Source organism: Anabrus simplex, chromosome 8, assembly GCF_040414725.1.
Source record: "Anabrus simplex isolate iqAnaSimp1 chromosome 8, ASM4041472v1, whole genome shotgun sequence".
Lineage (NCBI taxonomy): Eukaryota > Metazoa > Arthropoda > Insecta > Orthoptera > Tettigoniidae > Anabrus > Anabrus simplex.
Window position 1 is genome coordinate 81,892,037 of NC_090272.1, and position 24,243 is coordinate 81,916,279.

Genomic DNA, 24,243 nt, shown 5'->3' on the forward strand with positions numbered 1-24,243 from the left:
TATATGTTTTTCTCAAGTTATGAATCTTCGTAGTGAGTTTTTGACCGGATGCCATTCCTGAAGTCAACCTCATCACAGGAGTTAATGACACGAATTGAATGACATTATATATGATAAGAGGAAGGGAGAGGATGAAATCCAGGGCCAGCATATAGCCTACTCTTGTTGAATACCACCAAGGGTTTTGCTCAAAGCTTAACGTCCCCACTGGACGAATCACCATCAACAGTGTCATATGCCCTCACTCCGTATGAAGGAAGGCTACTCAGGCATAATAAATCCTAAATATCTAGGGGTCATGCTTGATAGAATGCTCAGTTACAAACAACACCTATTAAGAACAGCTACCAAAATCAAAACTCAAAATATTCTCCAGAAACTCTGTGGCACGTCATGGAGATCTTCTGCATCGACACTCTGTACTTAAGCTGTGGGGTTGGTTTATCCTGTTGTGGAATATTGCTCTCCTGCTTTGATGAACAGTACTTACACAAGACTTGTTGACATACAGCTCAACCATACCATGCGTCTTATAACTGGCACAATCAGACCTACACCTACTTTCCAGCTACCCATACTTAGCCACCTACCACCTCCTCCTATGTGGTGAGAAAGTGCACTTGTACGGGAGTACATGCAGACATCCCAACCATCATTAAAGGAAGGCTTCGCTCTCGTCACCCACCCCTGGAAACTTCAAGGATGTTAATTGGTAATGGCTTTAATACCAATGACTGCTAGAGACACACATGGCAGATCAGTGGTATGATAGAACAACTTAAGATGCTGTGCGTACCTACCATGCCACCCGGCTTTGGTCGGTTCTTAACCAAATAAGCACCAACACTGGCAGATGTGCTGATTTCCTGCACAAGTGGAAGAAAAATAACTTCTCCAAGTTGTTGTGACTGTGGCACTGAAAAGCAGTCTGTTCACCGTGAATTTCAAGAATGTCCTCTGAGAGCTTTCCCTGTTGATCCAGCAGAGTTCCCCGTTATGATGGAGGGATCAATTGACTACATTCGTGGGCTGAATATTAGTTTGTAATTTGAGATAATTGTAAATATTAATTTTTAGTGAGGTAGCCATATGCTAAATAAATAACTCCACATGAACACTGCAGAGAGGTTTGGAATTGAATCCAGGCTTTTGGCACACTTGGTAGTGATTAGAAATTAGAAATTAGAAATTAGAAACTTCTGATGGTGAAGTTTTCAACTAACAGGACTTAAACTAGCCATCCACGGTGTCAGACCACGTGGACTCGATGCCATAACAATCATTGCCACCAGATGAGCATCATAACACACACATGAGAGGGATTATTTGCCTGTCTTTTCCCTTAGTAGCTCTTTGGCATTAGTGAGCCCTAAGTCTGAGTCTCTGGGGTTGTCTATACCTTTCACATTATAAATAATGCTGCTGTGCAGATATTGTTCCATTCCCACATACATCAAAACTTGTTATTCCAAACCAGGTCCTTTACATCCTAGTGTACTGCTTCACCACTCTCATCTAAGGCAACTTTTTTTTACCAGTTTGATAACTGTATCTGAATTTATTTGTGAAGTGTATAAAAGCAGGTCAGATGCTGTGCAGTTTGTCATCATTTGGTGCACAACTGGTTTTCCCAGAAAAAGGGATAGAAAACATTTCTTCAGTTGTCCAGTACATTTCCATTGATGGTTTCTTGACAGTACCCCTCCATATAATACGTGATAAAAAGCTAGAAATGTGGTCATCAGAAACGTCCACCCATTTGTGAATCCTACTTTTTGGAGATAATTTTTCCTTTGATAAGTTATGCCACTACAGTAATGAGTAGTCCATACAGCCAGCGTCTCTACCCCGAATGTCAGGTAAATAACTCCATCCCCAAAGGTGAACAACAGCTTTGGGTGGATACGTTTCCTTAGGTGAATTGGTGGTCCCCTGAGTGCAGAAAATGACACTGGAACCCATCGAGTAGCGTCTGACCACAAGTTAGGGGCATCTGCAAAAGATGTCTGTACTCTGTGTTATTAGCGGCCTGGCCACCTGCTGGCAGTACCTTTAAAATGAAAATGGCACTTTTAAATCAGCCTTGTATAAGGCTAGGGCGTTCGCCGGAAACAACTCAGAGTTCTTATGCTGGGGGAACTGTGAGAAGTGGGCGACCATTAGAGAACATTATGAAGGTGGCAATAATCAACCTCGTGCCGCTGAATGGAAAGTCAGAAGACATGATGGATTTTATGGAGAAGGATAATATAGCTATGGTAGGTTTGAGTGAGGTTAAGTGCTGAGGAAAAGGAAAGAAGAAATTGAGTAAGCGATACACTTTGTATTGGAGTGGAGGACATAATGCAAAGGTTGGAGTGGGGATAATAACAAACAAGATCTTACATGAGTATGTAGATAAGGTGAACTACATACGTGATAGAATAATCAAGATGCAGGTAAGGACAGAGAATGGAGTAAAGGACTTCATCAAAGTGTATGCACCCCAGACTGGATGTAAAGATGATATAGACCAGAGGTGCTCACGCTGGACATTCCGTCCCACGGGCGCCCTGTGCTGTAAGTGGGCGGTCTGGCAGGCGATGAGCGTATGCTATTCAACCACACTGACGATGTGGCGGCTACGTCACAGACCATGAAGGTTTGGGGAAGTTCTCCCAGTCACTCTCAATCACTGCGGCAATATCAGAGTTTCAAATAGAGGCAGAAAATAATGAAAGAAGGAGGGCATAAATCCATGTCATTTTCAATTTACTTTGTAAGAGATAAGTTGTTTACGTTCATTGCACTTTATGTATTTTGACCGGATACAGTAAAGAGTTGGGCCTACAACCTCAAATATCTTTATAATGTACGTAATAAATTACAATTTTCACTATTAGATTTTAAGAGGTGCTTTATAAACATGTCTAATATAATAAGGTGTTAAGGTGGATAAGCTGTGGCTTGTGGTCATTGGGTTTAAATTATCTTATAAACTCACCAACAATCCAATCATGCTTACCGTGAATATCATCAGTTAGGTTATTTATCTATCTGGTAGATATATTTACATTGTTGTTGTACTTTAATCTTGGAGAGTAAATATTATGTCCTCGCTCGTGAAGAAACTCCCTCTCGCCATTTAGAGGCTAGCTGTTATCATCGGACGCCTGTTAAATTTTAAATACCATTTTCAGAAATTCAGTGAACAGAGAAAGTCACACAGCACTACAACACTGTGCAAAATCTACAAGTAAACTTGTTGAATCATGTAATTATATTACTTTTTGCTTAATGAATAACAGGAATTTTACTTTCTTTAAATAGAAATACTGTCATGTCCATCCAACGAATTGTAAATCGTAGTTTGTACGCTTAAACCCTGTACTAAACCCTTCAATAATCTTACAAACTAGTTCACCAACATGACAAGAATCAATTACATTCATCCTATCCTTCAGTTCTGTTATTTTTTAAACCAGCAGATGATAATATGAATAATTAAAACCTTCTAATTTCAAAGTAAGGTTGGAATAAACTTACAGTTTTCAGAAACAAATGCTGCTTGGGATTTTACCAGGTTGCAAAATTTGGCATCTTCCATTTCTGCCATCCAGTTTACCAAGGGAACAGATTTTGGTGACAGTTGTTTGTAAAATGAGCGGAGGATATGTAAAATGGATGTATGTAAGAGGCAGCTTTAATCCAACTTCCCTATCCACTGAACACAGGCTTGAGATACAATGAAAGTGACATATCTGGGAAGCTTTTCTCTAGGTATGAATGAAACATGCGTGTGATTTTCCTTGACATATGAAAACATTCTTTGTTTTCTGTTCTGGGGTTATCTGTGGAACGCAGAGGTGAAAGAAGGTGCTGGTGGAAATGGGTCTATCTCCGATAGTCAAAGATTAATTTAAAACTTTAAAATAAAAGTTATATTTCTTTTCAGATCTCAAATTTTAACAAACTCTTCAATTGGTGAAAGAACAAGGTTTCAGGTACATAGGAATTTTGGTACAATACAGAGAAACCAAGAATTGGTAATTTACAATCTTGAACTTCAAGCTCATAATTTACAAGGTCCCAACATCGCAAATGTTGTGTTTGGTTAGTTAGACAAGGGGAGATATCTCCCAAAACACAATTTTCAAGAGTACTTTGCCCCAACGGTTACAAATTATGGCTTTCCAAAGGCACCACTCAATAGTACACAAATAGCTATTACATTACCACAAAAGAGCTTACATGCTCTACAAATTCTACCAAGGAGACAGTACTCTTACGGCCTACTCAAGGCAACCATTAAGTATTACATTTGCACAATACTTTACCATTTCTGGCCTCTCTAGGCCCAACCTACACTTGACAAGATAGTACCAGTTGTATTTAAGAAGCAATACAGGTGTATCGAGTACCCATACTACCGGGTCTTCGTGAAAAGAACAGGTTAAATTACTGGCCCAAACTCAAAAATGTATGGAGGCTTACACTTGCGCTACTAGAAATGAAGGTTAAAACCCTACTTGGGCTTGCAGCCCGACGATACAGAGGCTAATTCCACACTACTGAGGTGACTGGAAGGACAAGTTAATTTATGATTTACAAGAGAAAAACTGTTACAAAATCGTAGTCACCTCAAGATTAATTGAAGGGGAATTCAAGAGGGTAATGTACTGTCTATCCCCGATTTACAGTTTAAGTCCTTAGGACACATGAAATTTTAAATGAGAAAGAAGAAAATTTACATTTTAGGAAATTGACTGTTACATAGTTAAAGATTGGAACATTCCTCTTGGGTCAGCTTGTGGAGATAACTACTTAGATGGAAAAATTATTGGCCATTACCTTAGCTGATGTTCTGCCTGCCGAAGATTGAGGCCCCCGCCTCCTGTCTTAACACACACTCTCAGTAAGACGACGATCAGAAAGACAAGTTAATTCAAAAAAGCGACAGCTTTTATACCTGAGAGGAAGCTTCAAGAAGGCTCTGAACTAAATCCGGACACACCCTCTTATTTTTATTGGATTAACAAAAAGTTACAAGAAGCCTATGATTGGCTGAAAAATTAATACAGAAAATTTGTGGTTGGCCAGACTCCAAAGCTGGTGGGATGAGAAGGAAGTGTTGCAAACCTTGAAGTATCCAAAAATAAGGAAAGTCAATTCAGTTCAGAAAACCTATAAACACAAAACTTCTTTAAATTTTAGTTATTTCACTTTGCACCAGAGTGCATGACCTCAATTCTTTCATATGGAGGAAGTCCAAATTTCTTGAAATAGTTGTCGCAACCAGTGATACGCCAAAACAAAACAAAGAAATCCAGTCAGTTTAGGAAACTTCAAAATAACATATTACTGCATCATTTAGTAGTGACATCTTTTGATCAACGTTCCAACTTCTTGTACTAGATGTTTCAATTTTTATATGATAGATAGCATTCTTCAAGGCGCTTCATTTAAATGTACGAGGTTGAGGTGTACCTCCCGGTACATTTTCAGTATAATGGCATTAAGTTCTTTCACCCAATTGTTTTGCAAGACATCACCGAACAAGCTGAATTTATGGGCCCAGCAAGTGATGTGAATTAAATGTTTCTGTATCATTCCCTTCAGTAGTTCTCATTTTAACATATATGGGGCAGAATCAGTTATCGCGTATTTTATATTCACATATTTTATATTCTTGTGGTTAATTTCAAAAGTATGCAAAGCATTCTGAATTGCTTGAGAACATGTTCTGCTGTTCACAGCATCCAGAAATGCACATTCAGATATCGGATCATGATTTTTGATTGAGACTGCGAACACACAGCAGCCTGAAGAGTTGGTAGTTTTGTCACAGATTGGCGCTAAGTCCATTTGCCCTTCCAAAGACTGTTTTATGCTTGCAAGTATTTTGTTTATGCAGCGTGGGATGTACTGTTTCCTTAGTTGGTTGGCTGTGGGAAGGTCTTCAGATCCTATAATCTAAATCAGGAAGAGGTCTTAGAAATCCCAGTCTTACTATCATTGAATGCTGATTGTTAAGGTTTTATTGATAAATGATAGACAGTATATACCTGACTGCAGGGTCGTCTACCTTCTCCAGTGGGATGATGGCTTTGAGGTAGCATCGCTGTTGTTTCATGAATAAATTCAGTCTTTTCACTCTTAGCTTTCTTTTGCTTATCTAATGAGAGTTATTTTGTTGCTTGCTGTTTCAATGTTAGAGTGCTTATGTTATGTGCTGCATTTTCCTAGATGTCATCAGTGATTTCAGGATTTCCGAGAATCTTACCTTGGTGGCATGGGAAGACAGGCTAAGATGATATTACCAGCCATCCCAAGAACGGTAAGCACTTTCGCAAGAAGCCTGGAGTCAAAGTTGGCAGTACTTATATTCATGCCATTAAGAGATTTCCTAAAACATTAAAGGGAGCAAGTATTTCTGTCAGCTTGAGAAATACTTCTTATCTCTTCCATTTATATTCACACACACAACTTTTGAATACAATTTCAAGCTCATTATTTTCTATGAAGTTCACATTTATCGCAAAATAAATAGATTTCACTTGAATTTGCAAAAGTAAAATCACTATTTTCTTAATCAGAATCATATGATTCATTGGGATATCTCCAAATCGCTTCAAAATATTTTTTGTCGCAATTATCATTAATGAGAAGACAATCATGCCTCTTCTTTATCAGTGTGACGTAAAGAATTTTTTTTTAATATACGAAAGTTGAAAGCTAGAAAAGCAGCTGAGATTGATTATATTTCTGGGGATATAATAAAGGCAATGGGTTAGGATATAGTACCTTATTTGAAATATTTGACTACTTTTCGAATGAAGGCGGTATACCAAATGAAGGGAGAGTTGCTATAGTAGCCCCAGTGTACGAGGGAAAGGGTGACAAACTTAAAGCAGATAATTACAGGCCAATCAGCTTGACATTTGCTGCATGTAATCTCTGGGAAAGCATTCTTTCTGATTATATTAGATGTTTGCAAAATTACTTACTAGTTTGATAGAAGGAAGTTCAGGTTTTGGGAAGGTTATTCCAGTGAGGCTCAGCTTGTAGGACTCCAGCAAGATATAGCTCATATTTTAGATTCAGGAGGTCAAATGGATTGTATCGTTTTTGACCTATCAAAGGCTTTTGATAGGGTAGATCGTGGGAGACTGCTGACAAAAAATGAAGGCGTATTGGAGCAGACAAAGAGTGATTGAATGGATGGCTAAATTGTAAGAAAATAGAACTCAGAAAATTAGGTGAACTATTAAGAGGAGGTTCCTGAAGGGCAGTATTATTGGTCTTTTATGTTTTCTTATGTATATAAATAATATGAATAAAGCACTGGAATCACAGACAAGGTCCTTTTTTTTTTTTTTTCAGATAATACCAGATTAGTAAATAAGTTACAGGTTTGTGAGTGACTGCAAAAAGATACCTTGACAATGTTGTGAGATGGACAACAGACAATGGCATGATGGTAATTGAGATAAGTCAGGTTGTAAGTTTCACCAAGGGGAAAAGTCCTCTCATTTTTAATTAGTGTGTTGATGGGGTGAAAGTATCAATATAAGGAAAGATATTTGTTGGGGTAATCACATTAATGGGGTTTTAAATAAAGGCTAGAGATCTCTTCATATGTTTATGAGAGTATTTACGGGTGGTTCAAAGGATGTAAAGGAGAGGGTTACAAGTCTTTGTTAAGACCCCAGTTAAAGTATGGCACCAGGATTACTTGATATAAGAAGGGGAAATTAGCCAAAGGAAAGCGGCATGATTTTTTCTGGGTGATTTCCAACAAAAGTGTAATTCCAAGTCACAAGTCAATACAGAACCAACTGTGCAATTTATTATGTGCAAAAGAGTAGTGTTACAAAAAAGTTGCAAATTTTGTGGTGGGAAGACCTGGGAGTAAGGAGACAAGCTGCTCGACTGAGTAGGATATTCCATGCTGTCAGTGGAAAAATGGCATGGAATGGCATAAGTAGACAGATTAAGCTTGAGTGGAGCTTTTAAAGGTAGAAAAAAATCATAATATGAAGATAAAGTTGGAATTCAAGAGGACAAATTGGGTAAATATTAATGTATAGGATGAGGAATATTAGGTAATGGAACAATTTATCAAGGGAAATGTTTGATAAATTTCTGAATTCTTTGAAATCATGTAGGAAAAGACTAGATAAACTATTGGTAGGGAATCTGCTGCATGGGCAACAGTCCTAAATGCAGAACAATGATTGATTGATTGATTGATTGATTGATTGATTGATTGATTGATTGATTGATTGATTGATTGATTGATTGATTGATTGATTGATTGATGTTGTTTGCAAATATTAGAGTTGAACATGGTCAGCATGGTGATTGTACCTGTGTGAAAACAGAGAAACCATATAGGTAGATTCAGAGAATAAAGCTAACTATTTTTATATTTATTTTTACTCTAATACACAACTGTTTTAAAACAGTTCTTTGTAAACTAGAAACCTCTGTTATTGCAAAATACATTTCAGAAAGCTCACATTCCAGTTTAAGCATATTTTACTGTAGTATGGAATGGAAAGGTCTCACAATGTTGCAAAGGGGTGTTATATGAGACCTATTTTTGAACCCAGTTTATACGGAGCAAATATGTGGACTACAGCATCCTGATAGGAATGTAGGGTCAAGAAAGTTGAAATGAAGTTCCTTAGAAACATGCTCATGTATGGAGGGCTGGGAATAGAGAAATTACAAAGCAGGATAGAGACAAGTAGATGGACATCTTTTGGTGTTGTTGACTGGTTGGAAATAGAATGACTAAAGGGGAAACCAAGGAAGAAGTGGATAACCAAAGTGGAGGAAGTGATAGAGAGTTGAAGTGTGAACTGGCCCAGAGTGTTCAGAGAAGAATGGTGGAAGAACAGGCAGGGTTTGTGGTCACTGGTCCATTACCCCACCCAACAGGGAGTTGGATAGAGGGTGCAGAAGGATAAAAACTGGCATCTTCAAGAAATAAAAGCATTTATCTTTCTATCCACCTACCTACCTACCTACCTACCTACCTATCTGTCTACCCTATTTACTCGATTATAAGCCAACCGTTTCAAATTTCTTCTTGGTTCAGAAAATGACATTCGGCTTAGAGTAGGTATCATTAACACAGCCGGTAAAGTAGACCCCACTCTTTAAAGCCGCAGTAGGAAAAAGTTGCAAAAAATTGTTTCTTCAAACCTTTCCAGAGAAATGTTATCTAATATGCTGTTGATTCTCACTAAATTTATAAGTAGTGGGAATCTAGAAGGCAGTGGCATAAGCAAGCATTTCTTTTTTTAGCACGATCCAATGCATTTTTGTTTGACTACGGGTGTAAAACAGGGTGCATAAAATCAGCATAAACAGGCTGTCTCAACACTTGAATCATAATCCTCAGATAAGAACAGAAAAACAGTCTTTTACAGACCTCTTTCATCCTTTCTACATTGTTCAGAATCCTTTTTTAATGTGTGCCCACTTCAAATCATCAGATATGGGAATTAATAAATATTAGATTATACTGTTGTTTAAAGAACCTGAGGACCTATGCTCTGATTTGGAGGTTAGGATCATTAATTACTGTACTTGAACATAACATACATACATACATACATACATACATACATACATACATACATATATCTTCGTTATAGAATTATGCCTTTCAGCGTTCAGTTGGCAAGCCTCTGTGAATTTACAAAATGATGCCATAATCCTCTGTTTGTAACTAGTTGTATGGCCTCGTTTAGTTCTATATCTCTTATCCTTAAATAATTAGAAACAGAGTCTAAACATCGTCATCTTGGCCTCCCTCTACTTCTTTTACCCTCCATGACTAAGTCCATTATCCTCCTAGATAACCTGTGCTCCTCCATTCGCCTCACATGACCCCACCATCAAAACCAGTTTATGGATACAGCTTCATCAATAGAGTTCACTCCTAACTTAGCTTTTATCTCCTCATTCTGATTACCCTCCTGCCATTGTTCCCACATCTTTGTACCAGTGATCATTCTTGTTACTTTCATGTCTTTTACTTTTAACTTACGTGTAAGATATCCTGAGTACACCCAGTGTCACTCCTGTAAAGCAAAGTTGGTCTGAAAACAGACTGGTGTAAAAATAGTTTCGTCCAGGAGCTGACTTCCTTCTTACAGAATACTGTTGACCACAACTTTAGACTCACTGCATTAGCTTTGCTACACTTTGATTCAATCTCATTTACTATACTACCGTCCTAGGAGAATAGAAATATTTGAAATGATATACCTGTTCCAGCTCTGTATTTCCAACCTGACATTCAGTTCTCTTAGGTTTCTTACCAATTGACATCACTTTAATCTTTGAAAGGCTAATTTTCATATCTTCATCATCTTCATCATCATCATCATCATCATTTAACCATCTCCAGTTTCCTGGATGCAGTGCAAGAGCACTTTCCACTCAAGTCTATGCAAGTACACTTCTTCTTCTTCTTCTTCTTCTTCTTCTTCTTCTTTACACAATTCCACTCCTCTTCCTTGCAGATCATCTTTTATTTGGGAAATCCATCATGTCCATGGTATGTCCCTAGGTCACTTTCCCACCGTATCTTTGTCAAACCATTTTTGTGCTACCCTCTTTAAAGCCGTCCTCTTCAAGTGACCAAACAATCTCAGTCTTGATGTTGCTAGAATTTCGTTGAGTGGTTTCACTTGGATGTCTTCACGGACCTTTTCTTTCCGGATCTTATCTCGTCTCATTTTCTGCAGCATTGGCCTCAGAAATTTCATTTTTGCAGCCTGGAGTCTGCTGTTATCCCTTCTGTTGATAATGCAAGTTTCCAGACAATATGTTGTTATTGGTACAAAGTAGGCCTGATACAAAGTTTTCTTAGATATTAAAAGAATTTGGCTGTCCCAGAGGAGGTTCCTGACTTGATGATACAAATGAGCTCCTTTCTGAATCCTGTTGGTGATTTCATGTGAGCAATAGCCATCTCGAGTTACAATGCTGCCAAGGTATTGGAACTGATCAACTTTTGCTACCTTCTTTCCATCCAGCATAATATTCATACTTCTTCCTTGCCTCCTAACCTTCTTGGCTACCGTCTTCGTAGGGCTAATTTTTAGGCCAAACTCCTTAAATTGGTTGTTCCAGGTATCTAGTTTCTGCTGTGTTTAATCCTCTCTGCAACCCCAAATCACCGCATCGTCTGCGAAAGCCAGTGCCTTGAAATCAATACCGACACACTGTTGCTTCACCCTCTTTATGATTGTGTCCATTACAAATAGCAGTGGCGACAATGAATTACCTTTTTGCACTCCTTTAGAAGTAACAAACCAATCTGAATATCTGCTCCCTGTTTGGACACAGCTCTGACAATGGGTATATGGCATTTTCACTTTTCTGATAAATGAGTCTGGAACGTTTCTTCTTGATGGACAATCCCAGATCTTGTCCCTAGGCAGGCTGTCATAAGCCTTTTCAAGATCCAAGAAGACAAAGATGTTACCTCTTCCTTTCTCCCAGTATTTTTCTACAATCATCCTAACAGCAAAGATGAGGTAACTCTTATTGTTCTTCTTCCAGCTGAGGCTCAATGATATTCCTGAGCCATTTATCAGTAATTTTCTCCATAAGCTTTACTCCATAAGAGGGGAGTGTGATTCCTCTGTAGTTGCTACATTTACACCTGCTTCCCTTTTGTTTTCAATCAATCACTACTGATCTGCATTTAGGGCAGTCGCCCAGGTGGCAGATTCCCTATTTGTTGTTTTCCTAGCCTTTTCTTAAATGATTGCAAAGAAATTCGAAATTTATTGAAGTTATTTGGTAAGTTATTCCTTTTTGAAGAGGGGAACTATAATACCCTTTGTCCAGTCTCTTGGAACCTTATCTTCCTTCCAGATGGCATTCATAACTCTGAACAACTTATTGCACCTTATTTCACGTTTCACTGTATTAGATTGCAGGCTTTCAGCACAATCTGCCATTAAGACTAAGTCTTCAGCATAGGTCAAACTGCTTACAACATTTCTACCTAACTTAATCCCTCCCTGCCCCTTTATACCTTTCAATGGATGATCCATATAAACTATGAACAACAAAGGTGATTGTCTAAGCCCTGTAAGGACCTTGAACCACAAACTCATTCTGCCATCAATTTTCACCACAGCCCGATTGTCAAAATAAATACCTTTGATTGCTTTTAATAATCTGTCCTTAATTCTATTGAATGGCAAATATATTTTCACTCAGTACTCTTGTCATTTGCCTTCTCTACATCTATGAAACATCATGATGGCTTGAACATAAATTGAAAAAAATATATATATTCCTTTCGATTGTGGCATATTTCATCTCTATGACCGCCTGATGAATGGATTCTTACGAGTGCACTTAAAACACCAGCAAAATCATGATTTCATACAAGTCATGGATCTTTGAACATTCTTCTACTGAAGGAATTCTCATGGATCCTATCGTTGCAGACACACTGCTAACAATTCAATTCTACTACTGAAGCTTTTGAAATTCTAGCATTGTTTCCAGACATTACATGAAAAATCTTAGGTCATTCATTTAAAAAGTGTTCAGTCTCGAATGTCCTTGATGGCACAGAACACTGTACAAAGGCAGTGACAAAGATTATTTAACAATTTGGTTTAAGGTGCACCGACACAGGTAGGTCTTATGGCGACAATGGGATAGGAAAGGGCTAGGAGAGGGAAGGAAGCATCTGTGGCCTTAATTAAGGTACAGCCCCAGCATTTGCCTGGTGTGAAAATAGGAAACCACGGAAAACCATCTTCAGGGCTGTTGACAGTGGGGTTCAAACCCACCATCTCCCAAATGCAAGCTCAATGCTGCGCGACCCTAACCACACGGCCAGTTCACTCGGTAAAGAAGTAAGTGGCAATGGATTTAAATCATCTGATGGAGATGACCGATTAAACTTTTTTTTTTTTTTTCAAATACTATTTGTTCGGGGCGTCGACCTAGAAAGATATTTTGCCTCTACTTGCACCATATGTTATGAACCTGCATGTATTTGGAAATTGCGGAAGTGTAAAGTGTTGAATGTGAGGAAAGGAACGTTAAGGGCGACATAAACACCCAGTCCCCAGGCCAGGGATATTAATCAGTTACAATTAACAATCCCTGACCCGGCCGGGAATCAAACCCGGGGCCGCTGGGTGACAGGCAGATGCGTTGCCCCCTATCGGGGCCGGACGACTAAACAATTAAAATGGCATAAAATTTATTCCTTATGATTTGTGCGATTCAGTAATTTTTTTTTTTTAAATTGTCATTTCTGACTTCCTGGGGGTCAGCTTACAATCAATGCTGGCTTAATAATTGAATAAATATGGTATTTTTCTGCCTATTGATTTGTCTCCTGCCTCATTTATTCCTCTACAGGTTCGGGTCTCTTTATCCTTCTTTTCCAGGGTGTATTATCCAGCATCGAGTCGGGGGTTAGATTATTCTACTTGTGAACTTTTCCTATCATTGTCCTGCACCTATTTCAGGGACACCCACGTCCCCCCATGATTTGTTGTGTGGATAAGGAATGGAACATGTCTTGAGGCTTCCTTCTCGTAATGTGTCCATACCATTATGAAACATTATTATAACAAATACTGTAGTAGAATTGATCCTCGGGTTTAATTCATAAGTTTAAACTATATGATAAACATATATAATTACCATCATTGCCTTCATCCCCACCACCATCATTTGGCTAGTGTTTTGGTTAAACACAGTACTGTACATATTATGCAGGTAACTACTGTACTAGGTTGTTACTTGATATTATTTGCAGTGTTAACCCCTAAATATCCTAGAAAGCTGTTGCTTTTTGCTACTTTATGAGCATGTGTGATTTACTTCAGTGTGTGCTTGTGTGTGTTTTTTTTTGTCACTCATTTGATTTCTGAATGTTAACTGAAGCTCATTCTGGGTAAGTTGTATTCTTATTTTTCCAGTTGCTGAAAAGTACTGTTGTCCATTGTCTCTAGGCATTACTATTTTTCCTGCTTTTCAAGAGCCCCAAAAGTAATGATTGGTTTAGCCGTTTCATGAATGTGTCTGTGTCAAGTACTGTTAATGTAGTTGTAACCGGGGGGTAACTTTTGACCCTCACAGGTATCGTTTCCTGGAGATTTACTACCGGCGCGGAGAGACTACACACAAAGGGCGTGTGGTGCCAGCGCGGGTTGAAACAGTGGTACTATTTCTCCCAGATGTTTGGAGCTGTGTGCCGACCCGGCTTGAGTGGGACGGCTTGCATCTCAACTACAAGAAACAACTGGAACGCAAGCTAAAGGCAGACCAGGATGTAGCGAACGGAGCGACTGGCGACGAAAAGGCACAGCCACTCTACCCTCTTCTTTCTACTATCTCTCTGTGTGTCAACTCTTGTTTTTCTTGTCAGGAATGTGGGTGGTCAGACAGCAGAGAACAGTGGCGCCAGATTTGGGGGAAACTCACATGGAACGGAAAATTTACACACATTTTATTTTTGTTTCAGGTGTTTTGTGATATTTTTTTCACAACTATTGTTCTCTCAATATAATATTCAAGATTTTTGTATATTGATCTTTATATATTCTGTCAGTTGTTTGGTTGGAGATGCCATTATGAATAGCTTGGGGTCTCTTGTGCTGGAAGACTTTACGTTCTTTGGAAGAGGGCAAAGTCTAAAAAGAAGCACTCAGCAGATGTGTACCTACCAGTTTTAAATCAATGCCTTTGTTCAGCCTTATTGGATGAAAAGCGGACTTTCTGCGGTTTCTGTGGTATGTTGTTCTGTGTGTTTTTTGTTTACGTCATTGTCTTTGAATTGATTCATTTTTACTTCAGATGTATCCAGATAAGATATATCTTAGTATCTTCCTAACGTGAGTTACTTCATATAAAAAAATTGAAGCAAGAATCCGTCAAGGAGTGGAGGCATGCCTGAGTAAGGAAGTCGGCTAATGGTGTTTGAAGACAGTGTTTAAAAGCTAATTTCCTCGTACTTACTTGAATAATAAATGGTAAGATGCCCGATATTCAATCTGTTGTCTGAAAATGCAGAAAATGGAGCAAGCATCAGATAATTCATTACCATTAGGATTGTCAGAAACTGATTCAATATTTAGGTACAGAATAAACAACCTGTGAGAACTTTCTTCATTAGAAACAAATAGGTGTCTCGGCACCAATTTGAATTTATTCTAAATATATCAAGTCATCAGCAGATTTACTTTATGATTTAGTATTTAGCACGTTATTCAAAGGCTATCAGATGAAGATATTGAGTGTGGGGAAAATATATTTTTCTTTCTCTCATTATTGTACAGTTTGACCCTTTAAAACTTTATTTATCATTTAGTTAGTGGAAGTCCAACAAATGCGAATGTATGAGTACATATTCACACTACTTAAAGTGGTACAATGACATACTTCTCATACACTGCCAGCCAAAGTTTCCATACAAGCATTGAACTGTTAAAAATGGACTTGAAATTAAAAGAAAATAACTCATCTATGCAAGTAATTGACAAATATGTGTTCTGAAACAAGAAAATGATGTTTATATATTACATCTCAGAAAGGAATTACCAATATGCATGTCGAGTGACTTGTTAAGGCCCATTATCTACAAAGAATATATAAAAGTCATTAGAAGTGAAGCTTCCACGGTGTGAAGAATTAATTAAATTAAATATAAAAGTCATGTTATATTTGATACCAGTAATGTCACATTATTCGTAAGGCTTTTGATTGCAATAATATTACAGAATACTCAGTTTCTTTTAAGATCAGAACTGAACCAGCTCCTCTTCTAATAAGGAAACCAAGCTGTTGCACCAGAATACTTAATTAAACTACACAGAGCACACTGACTTAGCAACAACATGTTGACGTGAAAACAGCAAGCTACAAATGGTGGGACAAGTAACAAGCCCGTGTGACTTCAAACAACGTTTCACGCAACAGCTTAGTTAGAGACATGTTACATTTCCACCAACTTTTGAAACTTGGTTACAACATTATTATCTGTCATTAAACCATCATTAATCTGACATATGTTTTGCCTGGAAACTTCTGGCCAGCGGTGTATATTTCCTCATAAATAAATGGTTCCTGGTGAAGGAATTTTTCAAGATGACTAGTCTTAGAAAAAATATTTTAACAAAAATGGTGACCAATTTTGTTCCAAGTCACTACAGTAATAAATTGTTTGCATGCTACTCGGCATCAGATGTAATTCCTCTCTTTTTTTGGTGCCATCAATTTTGATGACAAGAATATTTTATTAGATCATCTATTGCTAGTTTAGTCCATTCAAAATCTGAACTGCTGACAGTACATGAACATAGTGAAGAAAGAATGCTTTTTGCAAGCAAGCAAGAAAGCCAGAATTTTAAAAATCTTGGTGGCCTGTCTCTGTTAGATCATTGTTGATATCATGCGAGAACTTTTCTAGTTACTGATTAAGAAGCATATTGTAAAGACAGGAAACTAGGAATGTTCCACATATATTTATACTCTTATTTGTTCTTTTTCCATTATATATATTTATTAGAGAAAAGATTGGACAATTTGTACATGCCTGGTTAGTGCAGGTGATTTAAGAACTGATAAATAAGATGCTCAAATAAAGACTATCACCCTAAGTCATTTCTAACAACCTCCATAAACAGAAAGGAAAAATGAGATGCATCAGAAATATTTATACAAAAGTCAGGATGTTGCAGGTTGCAGATCCTAAGTTCAGAAAATATTTTAAGGATGTGCATTTTTGATGGTAGATTTTCTCCTAAGTCACCACAGAAACTGTGGTTTCAACTCAAAGCTAACTCCTGGCATTGGAATAAAACATCATAAGACATGTAATAGAAATGCTCCGATAAAAGAAGATTTTGAAGAATATGGAAGACTTTCAAATTGTGTGCCTCCATGGCTTGGGGGGCAGCGTGTCGGCCTCTCACCGCTGGGTTCCGTGGTTCAAATCCCGGTCACACCATGTGAGATTTGTGCTGGACAAAACGGAGGCAGGACAGGTTTTTCTCCGGGTACTCCAGTTTTCCCTGTCATTTTTCATTCCAGCAACACTCTCCAGTATCAGGCCCCAGGGGCTCTGAACTTTGGAGCGTGGGTTGGCGACCACGGGGCCCTCAGCTGAGTCCTGGCATTGCTTCCACTTACTTGTGCCAGGCTCCTCACTTTCATCTATCTTATCCGACCTCCCTTGGTCAACTCTTGTTCTTTTCCGACCCCGACGCTATTAGGTTTGCGAGGGCTAGGGAGTCTTTCATTTTCACGCCCTTCGTGGCCCTTGTCTTCCTTTGGCCGATATCTTCATTTTTCGAAGTATCGGATCCCTTCTGTTTTTCCCTCTGGTTAGTGTTATATAGAGGATGGTTGCCTAGTTGTACTTCCTCTTAAAACAATAATCACCACCACCTCTCCAGTATCATTTCATTTCATCTCTCAGTCATTAATCATTGCCCCAGAGAAGTGCGACAGGCCTCAATAGCCGGCACAATTCGTATCCTTGCTGCAAGATGGAGGCTTCATTCATTCCATCCCTGACCTGGTCATTGACTGGAAAATATGTTGTAGGTTTTCATTCATAGAAGACTTTCAGATTACAATGAAAACCTGGATGATGCATGCCCGTTTAATACAAGTATCGGAAAGGAACAACCCCCCTAACCCCATAGCACTAAAGCCCTGAAGGGCCTTGGCCTACCAAGGGACCGTTGCTCAGTCCGAAGGCCTGCAGATTACAAGGTGTCGTGTGGTCAGCATGACGAATCCTCTCGGCCATTATTCTTGGCTTTCTAGACCGGGGCCGCTTTCTCACCATCAGATAGCTCCTAAATTCTAATCACGCACCCTGAGTGGACCTCGAACCAGGCCTCAGATCCAGGTAAAAGTCCCTGACCTGGCCAGGAATCGAACTCAAGGCCTCCATGTAAGAGGCACGCACGTAACCCCTACACCACAGGGCCAGCTATTGGAAAGGAACAAACAAGTGCCAAATCAAGTCATATATGAAGTTACCTTCGCGTATAGCATTTCTTAAGCTACACGTGCTTCCAGGATGATGCTAAACAGGTGACAATGATCACATGCTGCTGTACTGCCCTTTTTTGGCCTCATGACCATGACAGTCAGAATCCTCCTAAAACCAACAACAGTCCTTTTAAGGATTCAACGTTTAACACGCGGACTTTAGGCCTTGGGTTAACCATCTGTCAACTCAACACTGAGGGTATAAACAGATCTAAAAGTAGATACTTGTCCAGGATCCTTCTGGACCATCACTCTGTTGATGTGCTGGTATTACAAGAATGAACATAAGGATGAACATCATCTTACTGTTAGAGGATGATACCAGGGTACAAAAGTGCATTTGATCTGCACTATTTCAAGTATGGCATCGTCGCATATGTTAAGAATGGCATTGACTACTATACTGTCTCCTCCATATATCAATCAAACATTCCTCTCACCATCCATTAAGATTCAAAATATTACTATTTTGAACATCTATAAGGCTCCAACAGTCTGCTGGCAAGATCAATCAGTCAGTCAATCAATCAATCAATCAATCAATCAATCAATCACCACTGATCTGCATTTAGGGCAGTTGCCCAGGTGGCAGATTCCCTATCTGTTGTCTACCTAGTCTTTTCTGGAATAATTGCAAAGAATTTGCCTCTATTTGTCCTCTTGAATTCCAACTTTATCTTCTTATTGTGATCTTTCCTACTTTTAAAATCATCACTCAGACTTATTTGTCTACTAATGTTATTCCATGTCATCTCTCCACTGACAGTTCGGAAATCACCTAGAACAAATCAAGCTGCTTTTCTGTGGATTTTTTCCAATTCCCGAATCAAGTCATCCTGGTGAGGGTCCCATACTATCGAACCATACTCCAGTTGGTGTCTTACCAGAGACTTACATGCCCTCTCCTTTAAATCTTTACTTCAACATTTAAATACCCTCATAACCTTGTGCAGAGATTTCTACCCTTTATTTACAATCCTGTTTGTGTGATTACCCCAATGAAGATCTTTCCTTATATTAATACTAGTTATGTGCAGTAATCCTCGTAAGGAACCTTCACCCCATCAATGCAATAATTAAAACTGAGAGGACTTTTCCTATTCATAAAACTCGCAACCAGACTTCGAACACCATTTATCATCATACCATTGCCTGCTGTCCATCTCACAACGTTGTTGAGGTCTTTTTGGAGTTGTTCACAATCTTGTAACTTATTTATTACTTTATACAGTGTAACATCATCTGCAAAAGCTTTATATCTGATTCCAGTTCTTTACTCGTATCATTTATATATATATATATATATAAGAACACATTAGGATGCAATAATACTGCCTTGAGGAATTCACCTATTAATGATTACAGTATCAGATAATGCTTCACCTACCAGTACTCTAATTATCTGAGTTTATTTTCTAGAAATATAACCACCCATTCAGTCACATTTTGTTTAGTCCCATTGCACTAATTTTTGCCAGTAGTCTCCCAGTATCTACCCTATCAAATGCCTTAAATAGGTCAGTCATGATACAGTCCATTTGACCACATAAATCTAAGATATCTGCTGTATCTTGCTGGAATCCTATAAGTTGAGTTTTGCTATAGCCTTTCCTAAACCTGAACTGCCTTCTGTCGAACCAGTTATTAATTTTGCAAACATGTCTAATACAATCAGAAATAATGCTTTCCCAAAGCTTACATGCAACACATGTCAAACTGACCAGCCTGTAATTTTTGGCTTTATGTTTATCACCCTTTCCTTTATACACAGGGGGTACTATAGCAACTCTTCAATCATTTGGTATAGCTCCTTCATGCAAACTACTTCAATTTCAATCACTACTGATCTGCATTTAGGGCAGTCGCCTAGGTGGCAGATTCCCTATCTGTTGTTTTCCTAGACTTTTCTTAAATGATTGCAAAGAAATTGGAAATTTATTGAACATCTCCCTTGGTAAGTTATTCCAATCCCTAACTCCCCTTCCTATAAACGAATATTTGCCCCAATTTGTCCTCTTGAATTCCAACTTGATCTTCATGTTGTGATCAAATAAGTCCTTCAGGTATGGTACTATGTACAACCTGTTGTCGTTAGTTTATCCCCAGAAAGCTTATCAATTCCAGCTGCTTTCCTAGTTTTCAAATTTTGTATCTTATTGTAAATGACTTTGTTATCGTAGGTGAATGTTAGTACTTCGTTAATATTAGTCACCTCCTCCATCTGGACATTATCCTAGTAACCAACAATCTTTACTTACTGCTGACTGAATACTTCTACCTTCTGTAGTAGATTAACGAATCCTGGATTGTCCTTCTTGGAAACTGTTTCTGCCTTACAGTATTAGTATTTTTCACTAATATTTGTATGAGTGCCAATTATGCTTGCCGTCATGTTATCATTAGCTGACCTCTTCACTAGATTCAATTATGTAGTAAGTTTCTTCTATTTCTCCTTATTTCCACAACCATTTCTAACCCTGTTTCTCTCCAAACTGTGCCTCCTTCTGAGTCTCCTTACTTCTCTGTTATAATATAGTGGGTCTTTACCATTCCTTACCACCTGTAAAGTTACATACCTATTTTCACATTCCTCAACAATTGCTTTAAACTCATTCCATAGACTGTTTACATTTTTATTTACTGTTTTCCACTGATCATAATTACTTTTTTTAAACTCCTTTATGCGTGTCTTATCAGCCATATGGTACTGGCTAATAATACTACTTTTATGATCTTCCTTTCTATCACATTTATTTTTAACTATGACAAAGACAGCTTCGTGATCACTAATACCATCTATTACTTCTGTTTCTCTAAATAGCTCATCATGTTTTACCAGCTCCACATCCAGAATATTCTTCCCTGTAGTTGGTTCCATCACTTTCTTATTCAACTGCCCTTCCCAGATTAACTCATTTACCATTTGTTGGTCATGCTTCCTGTCATTCACATTACCTTTGCAGTTGACATTGATAAATTGAGATCATCTGCTACAATCACATTTCTTTCTATATCATTTCCCACATAGCCAATTATCTTATCAAATAATTCCAAATCAGCATCCGCGCCACCCTTTCCAGGCGTGTACAGTCCGAAAACATCAAGTTGCCCATTATCTTTGGAGATAAACTTTCCCCTTCCTACCATTCCTATCCTGTCTCTACGATAAACAGATCCCTATCACATTAACACCTGTGGAAGACGGTGTAATACTTCGTGATTTCAACAACCACCATACCTTATGGAGATGTGATAAATGCGATAAGAATGGTGATAGGTTATTTAAATGGATGCATACACAGTTGCTCAAAAAAGAATGAGTGCATGGTATTGCATAAGTTTCTTGCAGGTACTCTTTGCTCAGAAACAATTGAACATTTAGATATTGTTTGTTGTGGGTATCCACAGGGTTTGTATATACATGGGTGGTGAATTATATTTTGATAATAATTGAAATTAAGTCTACAAAATATTAAATGTGAGGAACATACAATACAATATGCTCATTATTTTTTGTGGGCAACTGTAGATAATGTTGTGCTTTGGTTTCTCACGTTAAAGATGAAGATATGTTTCTCAGCTCGATGGAACCATGATTTCTCTCTTAACCGGCGTTTTTGTGTCACAGCCTAATGACTCCTGCTTCTCGAATTCAAAGGCAGGTACTGAATAATTTCCCTCATAGCCAGCTTAGACCTATTATTTACAGCATTGGTGTCCAGATTCCAGTAATAAGTTCATTTCAGAGAGCTGACTAGGTTAGGTACTGTCAAGTATAGTGATGCTAATTTAAGGTCGGTGGGTGCAACTACCTCCCGAGAACTATGATTGGTTTGTTAGTTTAATGAAGTCTGCTGTCAAAAGAAGAATTGCAAGAGGATTTCACAAAGATTCATGTGCCTGGTTGCATTGAGAATACATCTTGCTTGAGTAGTGAGTTTGAACAAGATAGCAGTCATGAGAAGGCAGAAGAACTATTGAAATCCCTGGACCCTGACTGTTGAAAACTTTAATTTCACTCTCTCAAGCAGGAAAGCCTGGTCTCTCACCTGAAAATTGGATTCAACATCTACGCCTCTGTTATATATTACCTTTAATATTCCTTCTGTAACTTCCATCATGTATGCATCACATGTAATAATAAAATAGAGAAAGATAGGAAAATGTAAAGGACCACATCATAGGATGAACACAGTGACAGATCAGGGTAGGAAGAGGGAGCAAAAGAAAGAAGAGACAAGGGCAAACATGAAAACACAAACGGGCACCGACAAACTCGTTTCTGCTTCCCAGCTTCATCAAGAGGCCAGGCATCAACAGTCATTGACAGATCTTGGTCTTAGTATTGAATGTGTAGAATAAGAGAAAAAACAAACTGGGTAACACAGGAAAAGAGAAGAGACATAAGTACTTTCGTTAGCTATCTCAGGTTTTTCCGGGATTTGTGTACCTACCCAGGTTGATTTTGGTTTTGGCTTGGGGTTTTAGACCGGATGCCCTTCCTGATGCCACATGATTTTTTAGATGAAAATCTCAACCCAGGATTGATCAGGATTAGAATCTCAGCCTTCTGGGTAGGAAGCCAGCAGCTAGAGAGTGGTAAAAGACTAGGAACCTAAGATAACACGCATCTCTTCTCGGGTCCTCCATATATCATCACCCCGTGTATTGTTCTCGAATCCCACCTATTACACTTTGTTTGTGGAATACTTTCCATTTTTTGTCAGCATTGTTTAAAAGCTGGTTTTACAGGGGGTTTTTTTGCTAGTGGCTTTACGTCGCACCGACACAGATAGGTCTTATGGCGATGATGGGATAGGAAATGCCTAGGAGTTGGAAGGAAGCAGCCGTGGCCTTAATTAAGGTACAGCCCCAGCATTTGCCTGGTGTGAAAATGGGGAAACCATGGAAAACCATCTTCAGGGCTACCGACAGTGGGATTCAAACCCACTATCTCCTGGATGCAAGCTCACAGCCACGCGCCCCTAACCGCACGGCCAACTCGCCCGGTACAGAGTATTAGACCCATTACCTGCGTTCCTTAAACCTATACACTTGTACAGAGAATACCATGACCACTGTTTTGTCACCCCTTTCTCTCTCACAGTAAAATTCCTTGGGTCTGGAAAATTTTACTTGATAGTTTCATGGTGTTCTTGATGTATTGAAGTGTCTGTAAAGCTTTTTCTTTGTCAGATAAATTATAAATTTTAATGAAGTATGATGATGAAAACATTGTTCTTAATCAAAAAGAACTCTGATTTATTAAGCAATCCATCTTGAACATTAAGAACGACAGTAAAGTATTGTAATTCTGTCAGTGCAAGCAGAGGAAAGTAAAATCCGGAAAACATGAGAATCTGGAGAAGATTTTAGTTGAATGGCTTCTTCAGTCCCAGAACTCAGCAGTACCATAAGCGGACCCATTGTTCAAGAGAAGACACGTGAAATTGCAGCCTAATTAAACATTGCATTTTCTGCTTCTAATGGTTGGTTGGACCAATTGAAATGATTTTGTTCCTGTTATGCTGTACATATTTGGTTGTCTGTCTCATTAAACTCAGTTCTGGTTCATATGCAGTTAAGTAGTAATCTCTTGAAGACCATATTACCAGAGTTTTACTGTATTTTTAAGGAATAAAGCCATAGGCATATTGGTAACTATTTGGAAGAAAGAAAAAAGAGAATTTTGGGGTAGATAAGGAATTAATGTAGCCCACTTTATAATATACAAGGAGAATGCCAAGAATTCTGATTTCATTTTTATGCAAGTATGAAGATGGTTGATGAGAGCAAATAATTAGTTTTCCTTTGCCAGAGAAGTAGTTAGAAAAATTGAGCAGTTGACACAGTATATAGCTGTTAATGTGAAACGTTACCACTGGATGGAAAGCAATGACGAAGTGTTGCCATATGTAGAAAGAGTGCGCGCGCGCACTCACTCACTCACTCACTCACACACACACACACACAGGGGGGGGGTCCAAATTTTCCAGCTGCTGTCTTTGTCAGTGGAGAATGAAATAAGAATGGTGGGGGTCATTGCTGACAAATAGACACTGCTGTGATATAAAGGGAGGGGAAAGGGTTGGGATGAGGAGAGGCTAGACAAGAGAACCTCACCACAGCAACACCCGAGAGTTTAGTTTCTGTCATCAGACATTAGCAATCATTCTGGCTATCTCAGTTTTGATG

At 38.5% G+C, this 24,243-nt stretch overlaps 1 protein-coding gene across 3 annotated transcripts in view; it reads left to right on the plus strand.

The window, feature by feature from the left end:
- Window positions 1-24,243, plus strand: part of LOC136878809 (cell division cycle and apoptosis regulator protein 1) — a 351,110-nt gene that overhangs the window by 202,221 nt on the left and 124,646 nt on the right. For all 3 annotated transcript variants that reach the window (XM_067152300.2, XM_067152302.2, XM_067152301.2), the window contains one exon: window positions 14,125-14,347. In XM_067152300.2, coding sequence (XP_067008401.2) covers window positions 14,125-14,347 — 223 coding nt within the window. The remainder of the gene's footprint in view (window positions 1-14,124; window positions 14,348-24,243) is intronic.